This window comes from Pantherophis guttatus, chromosome 5 (assembly GCF_059756535.1).
Source record: "Pantherophis guttatus breed Tessera chromosome 5, ASM5975653v1, whole genome shotgun sequence".
NCBI classification, from domain to species: Eukaryota; Metazoa; Chordata; class Lepidosauria; order Squamata; family Colubridae; genus Pantherophis; species Pantherophis guttatus.
The window spans coordinates 105333205-105356324 of NC_142067.1; the positions used below are offsets into that span (position 1 = coordinate 105333205).

Genomic DNA, 23120 nt, shown 5'->3' on the forward strand with positions numbered 1-23120 from the left:
AGTCCATGACTTCATATCACAAACCTCTTTTAACTTTGGTATAAGAGCCTAATGCTGGGAAAGATTGAGGGCAAAAGAAGAAGGGGATGACAATGAGGTGGCTGGATGGAGTCACTGAAACAGTAGGCGTGAGCTTAAATGGACTCCAGAGGATGGTAGAGGACAGGAAGGCCTGGAGTAACCATGGCATCGCGATAGATCGGACACAACTTTGCAACTAACAGCAACAATGGCTTGGGAAGGTCTGTTATTCAAACAAAATAATGTTTTGTTTAGTTTTTTTCTAAAGGATTTTATTCTGCATCTCAAGCTAAGTGTGCTTATTTTCTACTCTGTGATCAACCTCTCCTGTGAAGATACAGTTCAGTGTTATCCTTGAATATTCAGTTTTCATTTATATACAGAATTTAGGTCAGTCTTACATAGTCCTGTGTCCCAATAGTTAAGGTCAAATCTACAAAGCCATGGAAGTTATGACTAACTGTGATATTTTCCTCCACTCCCTCAAATATAATGGCTACCAGTGTTTTTAATTCTAATGACTTTTGAGGTCAGTTTCTTTCCCTATTGGAATAACTATAAGAAAAAAAAAACTGGAAGGAAAAATACACAAATGTGCAAGCATTCAAAATAATTCCCGAAACGATTATCTTTCTAGAACATGTTCTTTACTTTTTGAGTTGGGGCAAAGTACAGAAAATATTGAGGCATTTGCTATAGAAGTGTTAGTCACTTAAACCAGACGTTACTATTGGCTAAAATAAATCTGAAAACAAAGTTCAGGAATTGAAGATAATGTAACCGATCTTTTTATAATTTTTAATTAATTGATCATTAAGATGAAGTCTTAACGATTTTTATCTAGATAAGAAAATGAAAAGCAGGTCTTACACAGCATGATTACACAAGCCTATTTAATTAAAAAAATTGTGAGTATAATCAGTAGACAAAATAATGCTACTGATTATTTTGTAAAATCTTGGAGAGGGGAGTCTCACAGACAGTAGGTTGCTTTAAGTTGATTTTTCTTTTGTGATATTAGAAAATCATATAATGGTGTTTAACAAAGCTTCTTAGTTATCGAATGTATTTGAAATCTCTAAATAGTATCAGATGAAACTATTTGGTATATTAACATAATATTTTTTTGCTTGTTGAGAGTAGGTCTTTTAAAATTCAGTGTTGCTTTATAAATAATTCTAGATATTCATATTGCCTTTGTGAATATTTCTTCCTCTTTTCCATGGCGATGCTGCGCAATTCCTCATTGGGATCTCCCTCATATCTTGTTAGGGACTGAGAGTGTGCTGTGCCTTTAAATCTTCTGCTGGCCACTCCTCCCTGGCTCCTCAGCACGGCAGTTTATTTCTCTCAGTCTTAGAATAGGGACGTGAGTATAGTTTCTCTCACTTCTGTGAGACTTTTTTGCCTTTATACTTAGTTAATCTCTTTCTTTTTGTAAATAGTGTATATAGTTAATATTTTTAGGTAGATTTTTGTTATTTAGAGTGGGAGCGTTTTTTTTCTCTGAGGAGGCTGCTGCGGTGGCAGCAAGCCTCCGGCTGCTTCTGTGGGCTTCGCTTTATAATTAGCTTGAAGCCCCGGCCTTTCTTCAGCAGCGAGCAGAGCCTCCCTTGTTAGGAGCTCTGAACGGCTTTCGAGCTGTTTTTCTTGGCCGCCGGCGTGCGCTTGGGGCTGCTGGTCCGCTGGTCGCCCCGGCGCCGCCATTTTGCTCCCCAATAGTTGGCGGTTGCAGAGTACCTGCTTGGGGGGCCCCGAGTACAAACTCTGCCTTATCCTTAGCCTCGCGGCGCTCAAGGGGCGGCTGCCTCTCGCGCCTTGCCGATCAGAAGGATTTTGCTGACTGCTTGAACTGGATCGGCTGCCATTAGAGCGAATTGCCTTTAAGCCAATTTTTTGCTCCTGTGGATTCCAGCTGTTGATTCCTTGGCGAGGCGGCGCTTTCAGGGGCAATTGTTTCCTGGCGCTCTTGAAATACCTCACCCTGAGATCTACATTGGAGTGAGTATTTTCCTGTCAGGGGAGATTCGCGCCAATTAGTTTGGCGCCATTGAGGTCACGGCGGCCATTTTGAGGGTGAATTCTGGTGCCTGTTCTTAGGCCACAATTTCCCCTTTCTCCTTAGGATCTTCCTTGGAGACTCCTGGGTTGATTGCCTGTATTTAACCACCATGGGCGACCAAGAATTTTCGTCTGACCCTGAACAGATTCCTGTTCCTCCCAGGCCAAAGAAGGCCTCAAAAAGAAGGCCTGCTACCCAGGCTTCAGCCTCTTCAGCTAATCAGCATTTAACTATTTCGGACAGGGAGGAACAGCGGAGACACAATGCCCTGGAGAAACAATTTTCCAGGGCTCAAAAACAAGCCCAACTCGCAGGGGAGGTGGTTCTGGAGTCTTCCTCTCCTCAACTGGATCCATTGGGCTCAGAGACGACCCATCTGGCATCACAAGATATGCCTTCTGATTTACCTCAGGCACCCATGTTACCTGATAAGCCGGGACCTTCAGCGTCATTTACCCCCACGGCGGCTGGTCTGAGGCCTCAGGAGGCTTTAGGTTGGGCCCCTCAATTAGACTTCCAGGCCCTATTTACAGATGCACTGGCTAAGGCAATCACCTCAGGCCTTCAGCAAGGGGGACAGTCCCAGTTTGGGTGTCATACTTGTCAGAGGCCAGCCTCTTCCATGCCTGCTTGTGGGCATCCTCCTGCTATGCATCCTCCTCCTCTCCCTCCACCCCCCCCTCCACCCCCTCCTCCACCCCCTCCCCTGCCTGCCCAGGCACCCCAGCCTTCCTTAGAGGCTCCAAGTGAGGTATCATACTCAGTTGAGGGAGAACAGATTGAGCCAGAGTTCTCAGATGATGAGGAAGTGACCCCTGAAAGGCCGGCCTTTGCCACCTTGTTCAGACCTGCTGTCTTTAAGACTTTGCTCAGAAAGGCTAAGGCAGCTACAAACATGGGTACCATCGTCAATCCTAACCTTCAGGGGTCTTCTGGTACGCACCCGCATGGCGAGCTTTTCGCTGTACCCGTTCCTGATCATGACTATATCCCGTGTCCTGATTTGTTTAAAGAGGTTATTAAAAGACAGTGGGATTCGCCCGGGGTTCTGTCTGCTCCCAGCGGCCACGATAAAAAGCTGTATTGTGCTGACCCGGCTCTGGAGGCCCTTCTCAACCTTCCATCAGTAGATCCTCCTGTTGTGAGCCTATCTTCCTCGGCTGTCTTATCATCTGACGCTGTGGAGGTGTTGAAAGCTGATGAACGTAAGACGGAGGTTTCCTTCCGTAAAACGCACCAAGCTGCGGCCTGGGCGGTGAAAGCTGCAACATCCGCCTCATTCTTTAACAGAGCCACCTTAATATGGCTTCGGCAGTTGCAGGAGAGGTTGCCACCGGGGGACACCAGAATTGCCCAGGATTTCAACAAATTGGTGGCCGCTACGGAATATTCGGCGGACGCATCCTTGGATGCGGCCCGGTTTGCAGCCAGGGCCATGGCTTCTTCCATCTCCTCACGTAGACTTCTGTGGCTTAAACCCTGGAAGGCTGACTCCAAATCAAAGTGGAGATTAGCATCTGCCCCTTACCACGGGTCCTCTTTATTTGGGGCAGCATTGGATCCAATTTTAATAGAAGGGAAAGATAAACGTAAGGTCTTGCCTGTTTCTTACAGTAGGCAAGAGCGCAGGTTCACACCTTATAGTCAAAGGCAGCCCTTTCGGGGAGAGTCAGGGCCCAGGGGGTCCTATTATGGTCGTCAGTATTCACAAGGATATTCACAAGGTTCCGACCGCTTTGCAGGAAGGCAGGGCAATAGTGACAGAGGGAGATTCCAATCCTCTTCCAGACGACCCTTTAAGGGAGCCGGAGCCGGAACCCGTTCTTCCAGAAGGGGAAAATGACTCCCTCGAACCTTTCCCAATTGGGGGGCGACTTCTTCACTTTCTACCCCAATGGGAGACCTCCACTTCCGACCCTTGGGTTCATCGTACTGTGGGGGTAGGATTGACTCTGGAATTTTGGACCCTTCCCAAACGTGTTTTTGTTCGTTCCCCAGTGCCCCGACGTCGAGACAAACTGAACAATTTCAACTCAGAAATCCAGCACCTTCTTCGGATTGGAGCAATAGAGGAAGTTCCTCTATCGCAACGGGGGAAGGGAGTTTATTCTCTCCTGTTTTTGGTTCCCAAGGCCTCGGGGGGGTGGAGGGCCATCTTGAATCTCAAGTACCTCAACAGGTACATCAGGTACAAGAGATTCAAGATGCAGTCCCTCCGGACCATTCTGGGTTGCATTCGAAGGGACGATGTTATGACTTCCATCGATTTGCAGGAAGCTTACTTGCATGTACCAATCCACCCCCGCCATCGCAAGTACCTCCGCTTTGTGTACAACAGCCAACATTATCAGTACCGGGCGATGCCCTTCGGGCTTTCGTCTGCTCCGAGGGTGTTCACCAAACTGTTAGCAGCAGTTGCTGCCACCATTCGGTTGATTCCAATCCGCATATTGTGCTATCTCGACGATATTTTAATTTTGTCCAATTCCCCCCTTCAAGCTCAGCAGGACATGCAGCGGGTCTGTCGGGCCCTGGAACTCCATGGCTTCTCTATAAACCACAAAAAGAGCCACCTCTCCCCGACCAGGTCCATCGTTCATCTGGGAACCCGCATCGACTCAAAGGCGCTTCAAGTGTTCCTCACGGAAGAGAGACGGAGGAACATCACGGATGTGGTCCGGCATACCCTGTCCTTGAGGCGAGTGTCTCTGATAACTTTATCTCGGTTGCTCGGCAAGTTTATTTCCTGTTTAGATATAGTTCCGTGGGCACATCGTCACTCGAGACCACTCCAGTGGTTCCTCCTGCCCTTCCAGCGCCGGGGCCTGGGTTCTTCCAAGATCGCGGTGTCGCTTCCGAGCCCAGTACGGGAGTCGCTCCAGTGGTGGATGTCGGAAGCTCTCTCCAGAGGTTGCCACTTCCACGTGGTCTCCAGGTTAGTGATTACCACGGACGCCAGTCTGTCCGGCTGGGGTGGTCATCTGGGCTCTCTGGTGGTCCAGGGACTCTGGTCGACGGCAGACTCTCAGGACAGTATCAACGTTCTGGAGTTGAGAGCCGTGCGTCTGACACTGCTACATTTTCAACAGTCCCTCCGCCACCGGCATGTCCTTGTCCTCACGGACAATATGTCAGCAAAAGCCCACATCAATCGGGAGGGGGGTACCCAATCCCCTGCTCTCATGAGGGAGGCGGAAGCGTTGTTGGACTGGGCGGAGCTTCATGTGTTGTCTCTGAGGGCGGAGCACATTTCCGGGAAGGCGAACATTACTGCGGACTGGCTGAGCAGACAACATCTGGACCAGTCGGAGTGGAGGTTGCATCCCGACCTGTTTCGGGAGCTGACACGTCGGTTCGGCCTTCCCCTGGTGGACCTCTTCGCCAGTCCAGACAACGCACAGCTACCGAGGTTTGTCACACGGTTCCCTTGCCCGGGGGCCGAAGCCTGCGACGCCCTGAGGAGTCCCTGGCCTCAGGGTCTCCTTTATGCCTTTCCCCCCATCCCACTGATTCCAAGGGTGATCCGAAAACTGTTGTTAGAGAAAGCGGATCTATTGCTGGTCGCTCCCCACTGGCCTCGGCGTCCCTGGTTCGCCGACTTGGTGAGCCTCTCCGTAGATCGACCGTGGCGAATTCCCCAGGACCAGGTCTCGCTCAGCCAGGGGGCGGTTCTACATCCAAGCCCCCAGTGGCTGCAATTAGCCGTATGGCGTTTGAGCGGGTCCGCCTGAGGAAAGATAACATCTCAAATGATGCCATACTTACCATCCAAGCGGCCAGACGCCCGTCCACCGTCCGAATTTATGACGCCTCCTGGAGGGCCTTTTGCCTTTGGTGTGCCTCCCAGCATACGGACCCTACGTCCGCAACTGTACCTAACGTTATAGACTTCCTCCAAGCGGGCCTCTCCAAAGGTCTGGCCCCCTCGACCCTCAAAAGACAAGTGGCTGCTTTAGCAACTGTCCTTGGGCCAGGGGATTCCGGCTCGCTGACTCTGGATCCCCGTATTCGTAGTTTTTTAAGGGGTGCTACGAATCTCCGGCCTCCTCCCATTCGTAGATACCCTACTTGGGACTTACCTCTTGTTTTGAACTCTCTTACGATTGCTCCGTTCGAGCCTTTAGCCTCTGTTAGCCTTAAGTTTTTGTCTCTGAAGCTGGCCTTTTTACTTGCCATCACGTCAGCTCGGAGGGTCTCTGAACTAGCCGCCCTGTCGATTCGCAGCGACCTTTGTATTTTTAAACCCAATTTGGTTGTCCTTAGACTAGACCCCTCGTTTGTTCCCAAAATCAATTCGGTTTTCCATAGACAACAGGAGGTTATCCTCCCTGACTTTTGTCCTGAACCCCGTCACCCTTTAGAGACCCAATGGCATACCCTCGACGTACGCCGGGCACTACGCCGTTATATTGCCAGGACTGCCGTTTTTCGTAAGTCAGAATCACTCTTCGTGTCTTTCCACCCGGCAACCATGGGCCAACGGGTGTCATCTCAAACCATAGCCAGATGGATCAGGGCCTGTATCTCCGCGGCCTATGGCGCTAGGGGCAAGCAGGTGCCAGGGCGAATTTGGGCACATTCAACACGCAGTGCAGCCACGTCGGCGGCGTGGTCAACCCAAGCGTCTATCCTGGACATTTGCCGAGCTGCCACGTGGACATCACTCTCACCTTTTGTTCGCCATTATAAGATCGATACCTTCGCCTCTGCAGACGCTTCATTTGGCCGGAGGGTATTACAATCTGTCCACTCCCCTGGGACCCTGGGACCCAGCCAGCCTCCCCCCCAATAGACGGGTGCTTGGGCATATCCCAATGAGGAATTGCGCAGCATCGCCATGGAAAATGAACGTTGTCTCACCTGAACGTTCCTTTTCAGGGCGATGCTAAGCAATTCATCCCTCCTCTCAGGCTGTCTGGGACGGGAGCGGGTTCCTTCCTGTTTTTTCCTCCTCAGATCACGACTACTGTAAGGTACCTTCGAGAAATAAACTGCCGTGCTGAGGAGCCAGGGAGGAGTGGCCAGCAGAAGATTTAAAGGCACAGCACACTCTCAGTCCCTAACAAGATATGAGGGAGATCCCAATGAGGAATTGCTTAGCATCGCCCTGAAAAGGAACGTTCAGGTGAGACAACGTTCATTCTGTGGACTAATTTAGGTACCCTGAAAGTACCATTTCGTATGACAGTGATATGTATATGACATCTATAACACATTGTACTCAAATTTACTAGTCATTAAAGAGCTAAGCCCAGTAAGCCTTTTTTTTAAAATCATTGGAGGACTTGTTGAATGAATTTTCTCTATTAAAGCAGATCCATCTTTTAAACAATAAAATAATAAAATACAGACATGTAATAATGTCAGATCTTGAGGCACTATGGCATAAATGCTAGAAATATGCATCTGTTGCAATATGGGGAAAATGAAGAGCAACAGCGTACATTTGTTTAAATGTTAATAAATAGAGAAAACATTTTAAAAATTCATCAGCCTTTGTCTCCCTATGATAATGATAGTGTTAGTTTATTTTGAAGAATTACAGAGTAGTCCAATTTTGGACTGGAAACTCTTGGAGACAGGAGAAATGAAATGTACATACCTGTTAGAGTATTAGTTATCCTCTTCCCCATCTTTAAGTCATGTAGAGAGTTACTATATTTTGCACCTAGAATAATAACATTTTGAAGTAGCTTCATTTTTCTTACTGACATGCTTAAAACCTTACTGTTTAATTGAACCAATAGCCTTGTATAGCATTTTGATTGCCAACTTCCAGCCAGGTAACTTGCACAGTCTACTTTCAAGACTGTGGGAAGGGTTGTTTCCTTGTTGCCAGTTAACTTGAGCCTGAAAGTATCAGCAGTTCTTATCCCAGATATCCTCTTTATTTGACACAGCTGTGATTCACCTTTAGGAACCATGTGCCAAGACCTATCTGCCATTCTGTCTTTATTATTCCCTTTTAGGTCGATGTATTTTAAGGCAAGAACTGGGATGAGCTAAATAGTGTTATACAGTAGTGGCCAAAATTGTAGAAACCTTTTGGGAAAAGTGTATTTTTGAGGTTTGATGGATAATAAGACCACTTTTGGGGGGAGTTTCAAGATAATCATATTCCACTGCTGGAATGGCCTGGGAATAGCCCAGACCTCAACCCAATTGAAAATCTGTGGAGTCTACTAAAGAAACCTGTTAGTCACAAGTGACCCAGCAATACAACCCAGTTAATAGAAGCAATCATTCAATCTTGGTTTCACATTATAACAGCTGCAGAACTAAAAGACTTGGTTCACTCCACAGGAAGGCCTTGTAAGGCTGTAATTCATGCTAAAGGTTACCCAACTAAGTATTAACTGACGTGATAATTTTTGTATATCTCATTTTTTTCTTTTATTACATTAAAAACATAAAAAATAATTTCACTCAACAACAGCTATTTGTGGTGTTTTTCTTGTAAGAGTAATTCATGCATTATTTACAAAAATTAAATTGTGCGTATTTACATTCTTATTTTATCTATTACTTAATAACTATCTATCTTTAATCTCCGTTCTATCCAGTTATACCACTGTTCCCACACATTGTAAAATATCGATGCCTCTTTATCTTTTAAACTCAGCGTTAATTTGTCCATTTCTGCGCATTTCTTTTGTATGACCAGTTTCTCTGTGGGTGTGCATGGCTGTTTCCAACATTGGGCATAGGCAATCCTGGTTTTGAACAGCTCACACCCAGGGGCTGTGTATAGTGGGACTAATTTTCCTAGGAGGTTAGTTTGCTGGCTTGATTTATCTAGTAGGGCTGATAATCTGCTTCATAAAAAGACAAAAAGAGTGTTGATAGTATTTAGAGGTCCTCAGAGTATGGAAGGGAGCATCGTCACAAGTTTGTCTTTTACTGTTTTGCATTTACCCATCTCACAACTGTTTGGGGGATGACTAAGCCTCTTTAGCAGTTATTTTATTTGGGTTCTTAAAAAGTCCGTAAATGATGCACATAATTGGAACACAAATTGTAACATTTACTGTTATGATTATTTTAGAAAACTCATCTTGAGATGAAAGTTGTTCCTCCCTGTTTTTTATTTTGACTAAATCAGAGAGAAAGAGATTGAGAGAGAAAGAACTAGTTTCCAGTAACATCAGAATCTATGTGTACAGCCAGGAATGATTAAATAATGGATTGTGTCAGTATAACATATTGACACTATCCATTGGATGTTATCAAATAGCCTAAGCTAATCGAATGATTTACTTCATGTTTAACTGCCTTTTTCAATTAAAGGTAGCAAATGTTGTGGGACTTGAGTCTAAGTGAACAAACCATATATTTTCTCCTGTTAACACCATCATTGCTGACATGCAACCGATGGGGATTTTTCCCTATTGCTGCAGGCTGTAATGGGATGGTTTAAATGGTCATGAGGGAAAAAAAGTGATTAATGATTAGGAACTCGGCTTCACAGCTCTTTTTTTCCCCCTCCGTGCATTTCCATTTGTGTCAACTAGCTGCACACTTGGGAGATGTTATTTCCATGTAATCAACATAGTTTATTTCTGTCTCGATTTGTTTCCATTTCATGAGATCCATTGGTAATTCAGTTCTAGCTTGCATTTCTTTGGGTGTGTCAGTTCCATTAATGATAAAAGAGGATCATGTGCAGCTGTTTATTAGCCTGGTGACTAAAATTTCAACTTCTGAACCTGAGTGTCATGGTAGACGCAGGGATCCTTCTTTTATTGCGCATCAAGTTGGAGGTTACAGGATTGCATCTGGGAGGAGCTATTGAAATTAGTTGAGCATTAAGCTGTCATCATATAATTACAATAATTGCTACATATTAAGAAATTGCCTCTGCAGCATCTAGAACAATACACATTAGTGCCCTTCTGTTAATAAACTTCACATATCTGTGGTTTCGTTGGGCAGCTCACTCAACCTTTTGGCATTCTTTGTGTCAAGAGTAGCAAGGCTATTAGTTCTTTTAGGTACTGTATATAGTACAACTGAGGCAAAATTTCCAGCCTTTTTCTTCATCAAAAATTGGTCATTAAAATTATGTTAATGAACTCCAAAGATCAGAAGAAAAAACTTTTTTTAAATAGCTCAACAATTATTCAAGAACAAGAAGCTGGTTTAACAGTCGACAAAACATTGCTATTTGCCAAATCAGACTGTTGACAAGTCTGCTTAGTGTCTGTCCTAACCTTCTCAAATCTCATTCTCTTTTGATATGTTGGGTTACATTTCCTAAATTGCTTTCATGAGAGTCTGTTGTGTCCACTCCTCCACAGCTGAGGAATAATTAAATGGCTGAAATCAGATAGTGAATTGGGAAAGAACAAGAAGATTGTACAGTGAATATACTTGGTTAGTTTAGGGGAAAAAGAGTCCAAAAATGAACACAATTTCTCCCTTGGTATTTGGGAGAGAATTTTCCATTTGCACAACAAAGTCTCCTTCACCACATTTCACAGTTAAGTTGAAAGGGGCTTTTTTATTGAGTTTTGAAATTTAGGATGGATAATAGGATTGTTTATATGGAGGCAAAGATAGAGTGTTAGGTTATGGGTCAGTTGCTTGTGGAGTTTATGATATATAAATGTTCTTAACAAATAATTAAATATATAGATTGATGTCAACTATAATAATTACATAGAGTTTCATTGTTCAGATACAGTATATCTTAGGAAAGATATAGAGGAAGATAGAGGAAGGGATGCTTGTTTTAAAGACATCTGATAATCTCCATATGTTTTTGTTTAATTATTGTTGCAAACAAGGTGTAAGAGATGACTAGGCGGAGTCCAAGGGTGTGTGTGTGTTCAAATTCATAATCAGTTTGGAGTAGCTACTCCCCCATAAGAGGCCTAGGTCCAGTCTCCCTCTTATTTAGAGCCAATTTTCCTTGATCATTAGTACATCAGATTCTTATGTATGCTCTTGCCCACTTTTGCAACAAGATGCTGTTAGGGATTGTATAACTAAAGTAATCACTTTTCAGTAAAGGGCTTTTCTCCCTGTCACTGTTGGAATATTAATGGCTTTAGCACTGAGCAAATTAAAGCTTTTATTTTGGTATATCTCTAAGCTTTGGTGACCTGAAATTAATAGCAACATTACCACTAGCATTTTGCATTGTTCTAACTGTCAGGACAAGAATCATATCCAAGCTTCAATGAAAATTTTCAGAGCCAAGTTAATTTGGCATCTATGAGCTTGTATGTAGATATGGTGTTATCATGACTTAAGCTTTTTAGAGATAGTTCAGTCTAAACTGTTGGCAAACTTGGTCACAAGTACCCCACTGTGTGTTGCATTTCTTCCTAAAACTGGAATCTCACCTTCTTTCCATGGAGATCCACATGTGGTTTTGCTGCTTGAAATATTGGATAATTTTTGGAGGTAGAACAATGGTCTCAATACAGGACAACTCGGAAGTCACGGATGGTAGATATTTTCACAAGTTTAAAATACTGAAAACTATCAGTTCACCAACTGACTTCACTTGGCCCTTAGATAGATTGGTCTGAATGGAAAAAAACAGCCTTTAATACTGATATCCAAAACAGTCTAAATAAAACACCATTCTTGTATGGCACAGGCTTGGTTGAGGAACCATTCTATCACATCATGATTTAGTTCACCTGTTTTCAGAAAAATGTTCACCCATTGCAATATATTGCTATCTGCACTGCTAGAAGTAAGGTGTTGCCTGTGCTTGCTGCTAGAAACTGAAACCACCTGTCTCATGCTTTATGCTTTCATTCTTCTACACTGAACGGGGTGGCAAGCTCATCAAATAATGTGTTTCTTAACTCTCAGAGGAGGAAGATAATCTCTTTATTTTAGCTGACAGGTTCCTGGAGTCACCAAAGGAGTTGGAATTGCCACCACTACCAGTCATTCAATGGTTTAGCAATTTCGTTAAGTTTTTATGTTGGCATTTGTCTATATCTCTTAATTTTTCACAATGGCCTTTTTTCGTTTCCTAGCAAGCAAGTTTGTTTTGGCCTTTTAACTGAAAAATTAAGTAATATAATTTTCTCAGTGACTTTCACATGTTCCAGACCTGAAACCCATCATCTACTTTCAGCACAGATTGTGGGATGAGTTGAGTTTTTCAAAAATATGATTTCTTGCATTGCTAAATCCTTCAGGGGTTAACTTAGTTTACCTTATTAAGCTACATTAGTGATGTTTCTTTTCCACAAAGTCAAATTAATATATTGGTTTACTATGGATTCTGAATGATGAAACAGAACAACAAACCGCTTGAGAACATATGGGTAGAATGGGAATCCTTCTGGGTGATTTTAAGTGAATATGAATTAGCACCATTTGGAAGTTATTCCATTCCATTCTATTCTTTAAAAAAAGAATGGTTCTTGGTCTCCATAGTACACAGAGAGAGTAGCTAAATATTGTTTTTCCAGATTGTGTGATACTTCCTTCATAATATGGGTGTCCAGATTTTTTCTGTTCCATCTACTGTATCTTTTTCTTCTTCTTAAGTTTAAGTTTAAGTTTATTAGATTTCTATATTGCCCTTCTCCCGAAGGACTCAGGGCGGTGTACAGCCATATTAAAACACATAGATTTATAAAATTTAAAACCAAATTAAAATCAATATATAAAATTGGCCCGCAAATTTAAAACACACATACACCCATAATAAAATTCATATTAGGCCAGTCCGGCTTGCTGGAACAGGAGGGTCTTAAGGGCGCGGTGAAAAGTACGCAGGTCGGCACTAAGACGGAGCTCTAGGGGCAATTCATTCCAGAGGGCTGGTGCCCCCACAGAGAAGGCTCTCCCCCTGGGTGTCGCCATTCAGCATTGTTTGGCCGACGGCACCCTGAGGAGCCCCTCTCTGTGGGAGTGTATTGGCCGGTGGGAGGTTGTTGATGGCAGAAGGCGGTCTCGTATATACCCCTGTCCTAAGCCATGGAGTGCTTTAAAGGTGGTGACCAACACCTTGAATCGTACCCGGAAGACCACCGGGAGCCAGTGCAGCTTGCACAGGAGGGGTGTTATGTGGGCGCGCCGATTCATACCCATAACCACCCGCGCGGCCGCATTCTGGACCAGTTGGAGCCTCCGAGTGCTCTTCAAGGGGAGCCCCATGTAGAGAGCGTTGCAGTAGTCCAGACATGACGTGACGAGGGCATGAGTGACCGTGCGCAGGGCATCCCGGTCCAGAAAGGGACGCCTGATGCAACTGGTGCATCAGGTGAACCCGATAGAAAGCTCCCCTGGCCACGGCCGTCATATGATCTTCCAAAGATCCGGGAGAATACCCAAGTTGCGAGCCCTCTCAGTGGGGGCCAGGATCCTTGTGCCATATCCATCATCAGATGTTGGCGATCAAGTTGGCAAACCTATTTTTGTCAACAGCCACATGAAAAAGTGCTGCTGAGTTTAGTCCAAACCAGTCCCTTAGGTTTTGAAGTCATTATGTTCTTCTTCTGCCTGGACCTCATTTGCCTTCAATCTATCCCTGGAGGATTAAGTGAAGGATGCCGTATTTTTCTGGGTGTCGCATCACATGTCCAAAATATTCTAACTTTCTCTTTTTAATGGCTTTGATTATTTTTCTTTGCTTTCCCAGGCGGCTTATCACCTCCTCACCTGTGATTTTGTTAACCCAGTTTATATATAACAGTCGTCTGTAAATCCACATTTCAAATGCTTCTAGTTTCTTCAAGTGGTTTTCTGTCAGAGACCCTCTACTCCGTTGAGCAGGATAGAAAACATGTAACATCTGACAGTCTTTTTTCAGTTTTAGGCTTATGTCGTAACTGCAGAAAACCTTTATCATTTGGATTCTTTTTGAAAAATCTATTATATACTAAACAAAATTGAGAGGATTATTGTGAGTTTCTCATGCTCTCCTCTTTTTCTGGGCTTGTAATCTTCAATACAAATTTACCAAAAATAGTTAGCTCATCCCTTCTTATTTCCCTGTGTTAGCTCTAATTCTATGATACTGTAATATCCTTCTGAGGGGTCTGGAAAGATTAATTAAGTAGGAATTGTTTTGCAGTGGTTTTCAATTCTTCGGTCAGACCATGTCCAGACATTATTCTACTGAAATAAACTTTTTTCATACACACGACTGCTTTAATGAATCAATTCATTAATTGTACCAACCTCATTTAGAATATCTCTCTTTATCTAGAATATGTCTGGCTCGTACAGCTAATGGTACATGTGTTGAATCATTTTCAGATCCTAACTTTTATAATTTAGTCACAAAGATCATTGGAACAATGGAACAAATTGTGAATCAAAATGCTAATAGCTCTGCTAGGGAAAAATGATCATTTCCAGAATTTCTTAAGCTAGCCATAAAGTTAAAGAGGTATTAATTTTTGTTTTCAGATTTATAATATGGATACATTCCTCTCATCTCATGTTTTTCCCCCAGTTTTGATAATGCTTATTATCCAGTTATAGTGGATCATATAGTCCAGTTAGATCCAGGACTTTGATAATCACAAATAAATGGCTAAAAACTTTTTGTCTTCAGAATACAGTCCACATATTCTGCATACTTTAATAATAAATTTGAAATTAATCTATACCTATTTTGCCTGAAATGTGAATTATATTGGAATAAAATATGGAATTTTATTTCAAATGTTCACCGGGGTTACACAAAATATAAATGAATGGTTGTGGTAAAATACACAATTCAAACAAAGCAATTTTATGTTACTCAATCCAAAGATTATTTTTATATGGAAAAATTTAGTAGGTAAAACCCCTTCAACAGAACTGGAAATTAGTTATCTGGCAATAGTAAGAAATAAGATCACAACATGTATTAAAATGAGTTGATGGCAGACCTTTGTGAGCAATATGACAAAATGCTTCCCCTTTTCACCACATTGACTACTTATAGTGGGAAAACTCTCAAAAAGTTGTTTTGAGCCTATCAATATTGGGATTTGTGGAACCTTTGTGTTTTGAAAATCTTTACAATTGTTACTCTCTGAGAATTACCTTATTTATAGCTGCTAATTCTCTAACTCTAATTCAGCCTTGTCTTGTTTTTTCTCTTGCATAATTTCCTAGTTGTTTCTGTTTCCCCTCCCCCCAAAAAAGTGTACTTACTGAACAAGACTGAAGATTCTTTTGATATTTTAAATGAAAACTCTAATTGTACTCAAGTGTATTTATTTCTTTTACTTCTAATTTTCTAATAACCAAAGTTCATTTGTGGATTAGAGCCCTTTTCATGCATCTGATAAAATAGCTTCTAGTCCATAAAGAATTAGAATCATAATAAACCAATGGTTACTGGATTTGGCTTTCCTACAACAAACTAACATGTCATCTTACTGGAATTCACTTGAAAACACAATTTAGTTTTCTGCTGAAGTCCCTTACTTTCTCTCTCCTCAATACACTGTTCCTTAAACCATGAGGTAAACTCTTTCTCAACACATCAGTATGTCACTTATTTGTAGTTTTTCAAGAAGTCTTCAGCTCATGAGCAGGTTTCAAAGGAACCTCATCTCCATATGGTTTTTACTGGATAATCCTTTATCCACCATCTTCAGCTCTCATTCCCCTGCTTTCTTGCCTGTGGCTACGTTTCTATTTCTGCATCAATTAGTCCAGTGATTTATACAACAAGCAAGCAGTTTAGAGGTAAATGGTACACAATTAACATCTCATTCCACCATAAAGGGTATGCTAAATACCCTAGTCACTGCTTTCTCTGCCTGGAATTGAAATAAGTGTTTGTCCTAATTCATATGCTAGCTGATGTGAAGTGGGCCTTCTTTGTGCTGCACTACACCATTAATCTAATTATAGATAGCTGCAAATGAAGTGCTGTCTGAGCACAGAGACTGAAGAAAAATAGCGCTTTTGTCATTTAGCATGACTCTGTGAAGTAAGATCACACTTTGCATGGCAGGCTGGCAAAATGGAGATCTGAATAATATTGCTGCCTGTTGCATACTTTCTAATTACGAGAGCCTTGTAAACAGAAGTAAGTGCTGGTGTAAATAGAGCTGTAGATATGCTGTCATTTGGCTTATAGGAGGGAAAATCCTTTGAGTGCTGTTGTATTAAATGATGCGTCCTGATTGACAGGAACCTTGAGACTACACTGATGGAGTTGTCAAAGCATTATGCTAACAGACTGCTCCACTGACTGCAGATGTACAGAGCGCTGCTATTCAAACAGCTGAGTTGTTATCTGTTCATTTTACCTTGTCTGTGTTGTAACTGCACACACAGTCTATTTCTGCGTGCTTTTGACTCTGATTGGTCAACCTTAACTTAAAGCAAAAGGAATCTGCTTTGTAAGGCCTAGTCCATCTTGGGAAGTTCTTGCCTAAAGAAGCATGTTTGAGTGTAAGTGGCAAATCTAGCCCCTACTACAAGAATATTGAATGAAGCAAGGTGTGACTGATGCCTCACTTAAGGAGGTTCGAGGCAGCTTGTGGTCAGTATTATTTTTTTCTTTGCAATTATGTTTTCTGTTTGCAATTCCTAATTCAGGCTATCCCTCAGCCACTTCAATAAGCTAATTCAACTGGTCCTCTGCAACATTCGTCTCTCAATCTTTGCTTTATTTTAAAGTTTAAAATCTTTCTTTTCTTATGTAAGACTTGGTCACTTTTCAGTTCAGCCCACTTACAATCAAGAAGTAGTTGTGCTGCATTTGGTGAAGTTGGTGATGTTTGAAAGCTTTCAGTCTACTTTTTTTTCCCCTTCAGAGCCAGGTATTGTTGAGCTCTTAAGGTCTTCTCACATTCTTCACATTTACATTTCCTCAAGTTACATTTCTCCTTGAACCACTCTAGAGGTTAACATCCTTGATATGTGCTGAGCAATCCATAGACCCCCGCTGGTTCAGACTGTTTTTTCTTAAACTTAGAAACTATTTGATGAAGAAATGCTTTTTGGAAGACACATGACATTAACTGAGATTCGATGAAGCCAAAATATTCACCCAATAGCATATTTTAAAAAAGAAAAGAATCCGCTTGATAACACTTCTAACATCCTGTGTCCATAAGGGCTTTTTTTTTTTTTTTTGGTGCGTGTGCGTGTCCATAACTCTGCTTCCAAAAGATTTTCCCCCAAAAGTTCTGTTGCAGCTAACTTTTTTTAAAAACAAAAACAAAAACATTACAATAGCTCTTTTTCACACACACTCCAAACAAGCCAAAGAACAATAAACAAATGCAAAAGGAAAGGGAATAACTCATCAATAACAAAGGCCTGCATTTTAAAAGCCTTTTTGCTTACTGGCTCTCACATCTCATTCCAAGCAAAGCAAAGAGTCCTGCAGAGAAAATATCCAGAAAAGAGGGGAATACTAAAATAGGAATAAGCAGAAGGATTGGTAGGGGACATAATGGAGACAAGGAAGCTTGTGCTACACAGCAATCAGGAGACACTTTCAGTGTCAATTCTGTGCTGTCTCAGACATATTCTCTGGTACTGGTTGATGGCTGATTGTGAGAACTGAAGCTATTTTCCATTTAATATTACAAACTTGAGTTACTTTCAGAAACACGTAAAGCTTACTTTTGAAGTGCTACAGATTTTTTAAAAGGCTAAAAATATATCAAAAGGAAACATATTTTGCAATATAAAGCCAGATAGCACATAATACCTGATGGTGACCTAGAGATCTAACTGGATTTGTCTTTCTTTCTAAGGTGGTGGTTTTTTAATCATCATTTCCAATCTACATCTAACAAAGGCATTTCCTTTAGATTTTGAAACTGTACATTTTGATAGACATTACATTCAGGTATAATTTTATAAGGTAATTTATCCTTTGATGAATGGATACTTTGCAAAGAATTGGTATTATAATTTATTTTGGAAGCTTTTTTTGTCTTGCCATATAACAGATTTTAACAGAGGAAGAAAAACATTGGCATTATAATTTCCAGAAAAAACCATATCCTTTAAATACCATAAGATCTTAGTACATGTTGATTGAAAACTCACAGTGCAAGCAGAATATGTTATTTTACCTATTGTGGAACATAACAATTCTGATAACTTTTGCTATAAATCCCATTAAGGTCCTTCCTATATTCTTTGTGCATTTCTAGGGCAATAATGTTCATTTTGTTTGAAAAAAGATTCTATGGAGTAGTTATTTGGGTATTACAGTTGGAAAATGTTTTTCTTCCTAGGAAATTGTAAATTGCAATTAACAAACTTACGTTTCAAGTCATTTTAATTTTGAAAAATTAGATTTAAAAAAATAACAGCTAAATCTTAGTTTTTAGAACAGTATTAATAGTTTGGATCCCTTGTAATCCATTCTATGTATTTTATTAATTTGTAGTTCTTATTCAGATGTCTGCATGTATCACAAAAGTTTTGTAAGTCTTTATTATAGGAAGTCCAAATACATTGTTTTTATCAGAACTAACACATTTTGTGTTTGTGGGATGTATAGGTGTTCGTTGTGGGGAAGGATATTTTAAAATAATGATGCTAGTGCTTGAGGGGAGGTTTTATGTGTGTGTGGGGGTGTCTTTCAGGAAATGTGTAAAGTCTATGTATTTTTAGATTTCTGTTAAATTAAATTAAATTAAATTGAAATGTAGTCTTCACAATAATAATCCATCTCTGGGTGAAAATAATCCTAGTTACATACAAGTCAACAAAAAATAGTTTTTATCTGAATATTGTGAAGCAAAATGCACTAAACATGGAATAATTAATTTTAATTATGTAAAATTACAGCATGGAATAATTATGAAGATTTCATTTGGTGATGTCCTTGCTGATTTGTGCATAAGTGTTGATTCCTACTGTATATAGGTGCCCTGTTAGTTTATGTGGGAGGGTGGTGGGGGGGGAGAGAGAGAGGGAGGGAGGGAGGGAGGGAGAGAGAGAGGGGGGGAGATGTTTTATGTATCCATCCTGGGTTTTTTCAGAATAACTTTTTTTAAATGGACTATATACAGAGCACATAACAGCACAATAACATAACTCAAGCTGATGTACCTACTGCTCCCTCCCCCTATTAGAGAGAGATATTGAAATCTCAGAAAAATGAATGAGAATTATATAAGAGCATGAAATGTATTATCACTTTGATCTTCTGTTTGGTATGTCTTGATGGATTGAGTGCTCTTCAAGTAACCAAGAAATAAAATGTAAACTATTAGGTTGAAGTACAGTAGCTCTCTAGCCTGTCTCCAGTTATATTATTACTTTGTGGATAAATCAGATGATTTAAACAGTATTCTTTACAACGTAGGGGATATCTGTCTAAATTGAGAAATCTGGAAATAATGAACACTTTCTCTTAAACATGTCCATCATTCCATTACAATAGATGTACTAGCTCATTGGACAACTTCTAGGGCATGTTTGCTAGACCAGGCCAGCACCCCATCCACTCTGCTTTTTCAAGGTGAAATGGGGTTATGCTTATAAAGTTATGCCCAATTATTTCTAAAAGATCAGTTTGAGACTGAGTCCACAGATTCAATGGTCAAACATTATTAATTTGTTTGTTTTACTGTATTATATAATATTATATGTGATATTAGGCATAACCCTGATTATACATCGCTTTTCAATGGACAGAGATCCTACCACAGATGGATTAATGTAGCAAATGCCTTGAGATATTCAAAAGCGATAGTTATTGGTTATCAAAGCTAAAATATTTAATTTTATTTGTATTCTGGAGCTATTAAATCGCTGAAGGCTCTACTTGTGAAAACTGAGTTAAAATAATCAGAAATCCTAGATATTGTGGCTGGTTGGTCTCAGTGTATATTAGATTATTATCTGCCATTCGAATACCCACATTTTTAAAAACCAAGACCAGTCATTAGTGAAAGAGCTGCATTTGTTCTTTTGTCTGCTGATGGCCAAAGATAAAGGTTTCTCATGGACTCCTGCTGCCATCTGCTGGAGGCCTAAAAGCAATGTCCAGAACAAGTTTTAAAAGCAGATGGCCATATAAAATGATTAAAGGGGGAAAAAATCTAATGGGAAGATAAAATCATTGGAATTTCAGTGACTATGTAAAATGTATTAGTAAATAGTAAAAACTGAGAATATGTTTTTCCCTCTTGAAACATTGTTGGTCATTTTGGTTATATTAACATAAAAATTTGCACAGAAGCAAACCTATTTGCAAAGCACAGAAAGTTTTTATGAGTTCAAAAACATTTACTTATTTAGCATAGCTTGTACTGATTATTTTGATAACTTACTTAAATTGAACTTGTACTCTCAGAATTCTATGATCTTAGAGACTGCAACATGTGGGCTTTGTACTTTTAGGCAAAAAATTAAAACTATATTTTTCATATTTTTGTTTCATGGAGGAATATCTTGATTTTTGTACATTAATAGGGCTATACCTCTTGGACAAGTTATCAATTTTCTTACATTTACATATCTACTTTTTGGAAGCATGAACTGGCAGAAGATAGAGGGGGGAAAAGTGCATGTAATGTATAAGTGGTATTAAAATAAGATAATAATTTTAGTTAAGGTTTGTAATGTTCAAAATAAAATTATAAAATGTTTACAACACTTGAACATTTGCAGAAAGACAAAATTTGGTCTATTTTGTTAAACTGTATATAATGACAAATACTGGATTATATATAATGAACTCTATAATACACATACATTTTAAAATATTAGTTTACTTTATTAAAGATGAAAATTGTATTTTCTATTTTAGGGATAACCCAACAGTATTTTAATGGACTTATCAAATTTAGGCTGCTACTAATATCTTTTAAAAATGCAACATTTTTTTTTTCATTTTCCAGGTGTCCAAGCAAGATTAAGATATTAGCACATACTTGCTCTAGATTTTAGATACTATGCTCTTTTAAAAAAATAATCAATACTGCTTTGATATAATTTGCTTTTGTAACAGTTCTTTCTCATCTCTTCTCTTTTTTCTAAGTACAAATTACGTGTGTTGAGCAAACTTGCTGCAGAACTGAGCAAATACATGCCAGAAAAAGTTACGGAGGATAGCACAAGTATCATAAGATCGCCAATGCCTGGAGCAGTAGTGGCAGTTTCTATAAAACCTGGTGACATGGTAAGAGTTTCTCTTTTCCTAATGTCCGTTTGAATTAAGAATATTTTTCATTGAAGTATTAAAGATTTTTTTAAAAACATTTCTTTAAAAAATCAGTAGGGGTTTCTCTGTTGAGAAAGCAAGCTTACTATTTTTGGCTCTTTTGGAGAGAAGTTGGACAGTTTAAACATCCAAACCTGATTAATTTAGTTGTCCAATATTCTGTAGGGGGAGGAGAGATGGAAAATTGTTTTTATTTATACTGAATTTCAGAATGGGTTGCTCTGAAATAAGAACTGCATGTAATGATAGATTATAAATTTCTTAGTCTTTTTCGAAGCAGTAATTTGGTCCTGTAGTCTACTTATCTCCAGCAGAAAAGTGCTTTCAGTCAGACCTTAGAAAAATCTTGTTGTGCAAGGCCAACATTAAAGTAAGATGGTTGGGATGTTATATACTATTGGCAATAAAAAAAATTAACCTCTAAGACCTGTAAAAATGAGGAAAAGTACTGATCATTTGCAGCTTATATATTCATTAGAACTAATTGAAACATTCTACACACAAGTTGCTGATCCCCATGTTTTTTTGAAAACTGTGTGAGAATACCCCCACGCCTACCATACCATTTATTACACAGACACACACACCATTCTGGACATATAGATATATGGAATACCTGTATTCTATATTAGAAGAGTTCCCCAGCCTGGCAACTGAATAAATTAGCTCGATTTTATTTTCATTAATTCACCTTGGTTTTATTTTATTAAATTATACAAAAGAAAAAGCAACTGGATGATGTCCCGGATAAGGCATGCTATCCCTTATCAAAAACTAGAAAGACAAAGGAGGCCGAGAAGATAAAAACATTTACATGCTGCCCAACTCGCAGATAATTCATCTTCTGTATTGGTGTTATATTTTGAGGGAAAAAATTCTTTAAACTGGATTTTTAAAAAAAATTACTTATAGATTTTTTCCCTATAGTTCTTAAGAAAAAGCATCAATGTTGTGAACTTCATTATTACATATATTTGTATGTAAATTAGGTTCAGCATAGTTTTACTGAAACATAACCTGCAAACTCTTCACTTTTTATTGTTACCCCACAAAAAAGGGAAGGTATACTTGCATTTGCACACAGTTTGAAATATTTTATGGTTAACATTTAAAGACAAAGTTACAAAGGCAAGTAATTCCATTTAAAGTGTTGCTTTAGCTTGATTTCCACACACACCAACCTGTGCTTCAAAGATAACTTCTTTAAATGAACAAGTTGTACTGGAGCTTTGTTCTCAAAAATATATTAAATATTTTGTCTCTTAATCTTTATGTGCTCCCTTTTAAGCTCTGAGAAAGTGTTTATAAGAAGTGACTATATCAATTCACCTTAACATTTATTATCATGTTAACACTAATATCCAGAAGAAATTGAGCAGACATTAGAAAGATATCTATTGCTTACTTTTTCCCCTGCCATATGAAGGTGCAAAGCCAGTCTTTCCTCTATGTCAAATAGTTGGAAGAAATGGGGTAGAGAACAAATATGTTTGTGTGTGTGTGTGAGGGAGAAAGGTTTAAAGACACAGTGGGTATTTTCTATTAAGCCTACTTCATTGTAGCAGAATTAGAGTGAGATTCAAATAATAAGATGCTAAAAAGTGCATCTTTTTGTTGAACTGCTTTTGTTGAATATTTTGTCTGCATGAAGAAACAGAACTGTAAGAGGATGGGCATTGAGCCAGGAAATTAAAACGGAGAAAGCATTCTTCTCAGACAATCAATTATTCTGAAAGCAATACAGTGGAATCCAAAGAAGTTGTTAAATAATGAGAGAGATTTCTTTCCCCTATTTCTGCCCCCCCACCTCCGGCCCCCAAACACCTATGCCTGCAGGGTTTTGCTGGAGGCACCGAGAAGCAGAGCTTCTGAGCAGCTCAGGGTGATTTGGACTTGTCAATGATAATTGGGCAG

The 23120-nt window shown here is 40.0% G+C and overlaps 2 protein-coding genes across 4 annotated transcripts in view; both read left to right on the forward strand.

Annotated features, from left to right (window-relative positions):
- The window catches only part of PCCA (propionyl-CoA carboxylase subunit alpha), a 233271-nt gene that overhangs the window by 197471 nt on the left and 12680 nt on the right, over positions 1-23120 (forward strand). For all 3 annotated transcript variants that reach the window (XM_060686585.2, XM_060686586.2, XM_034418252.3), the window contains one exon: positions 21024-21164. In XM_060686585.2, coding sequence (XP_060542568.2) covers positions 21024-21164 — 141 coding nt within the window. The remainder of the gene's footprint in view (positions 1-21023; positions 21165-23120) is intronic.
- LOC132711013 (uncharacterized) lies at positions 1360-7204 on the forward strand. The gene is made up of 2 exons (XM_060688874.2): positions 1360-2022; positions 2147-7204. The coding sequence occupies exon 2, from the start codon at positions 3978-3980 to the stop codon at positions 6873-6875; it is 2898 nt and encodes a 965-aa protein (XP_060544857.2). The 5' UTR covers positions 1360-2022; positions 2147-3977; the 3' UTR covers positions 6876-7204.

What these genes read in the sequence shown, in the direction of transcription:
- LOC132711013 (XM_060688874.2), top strand. Translation starts at nt 3,978, where the DNA reads ATGGGAGACCTCCACTTCCGACCCTTGGGTTCATCGTACTGTGGGGGT.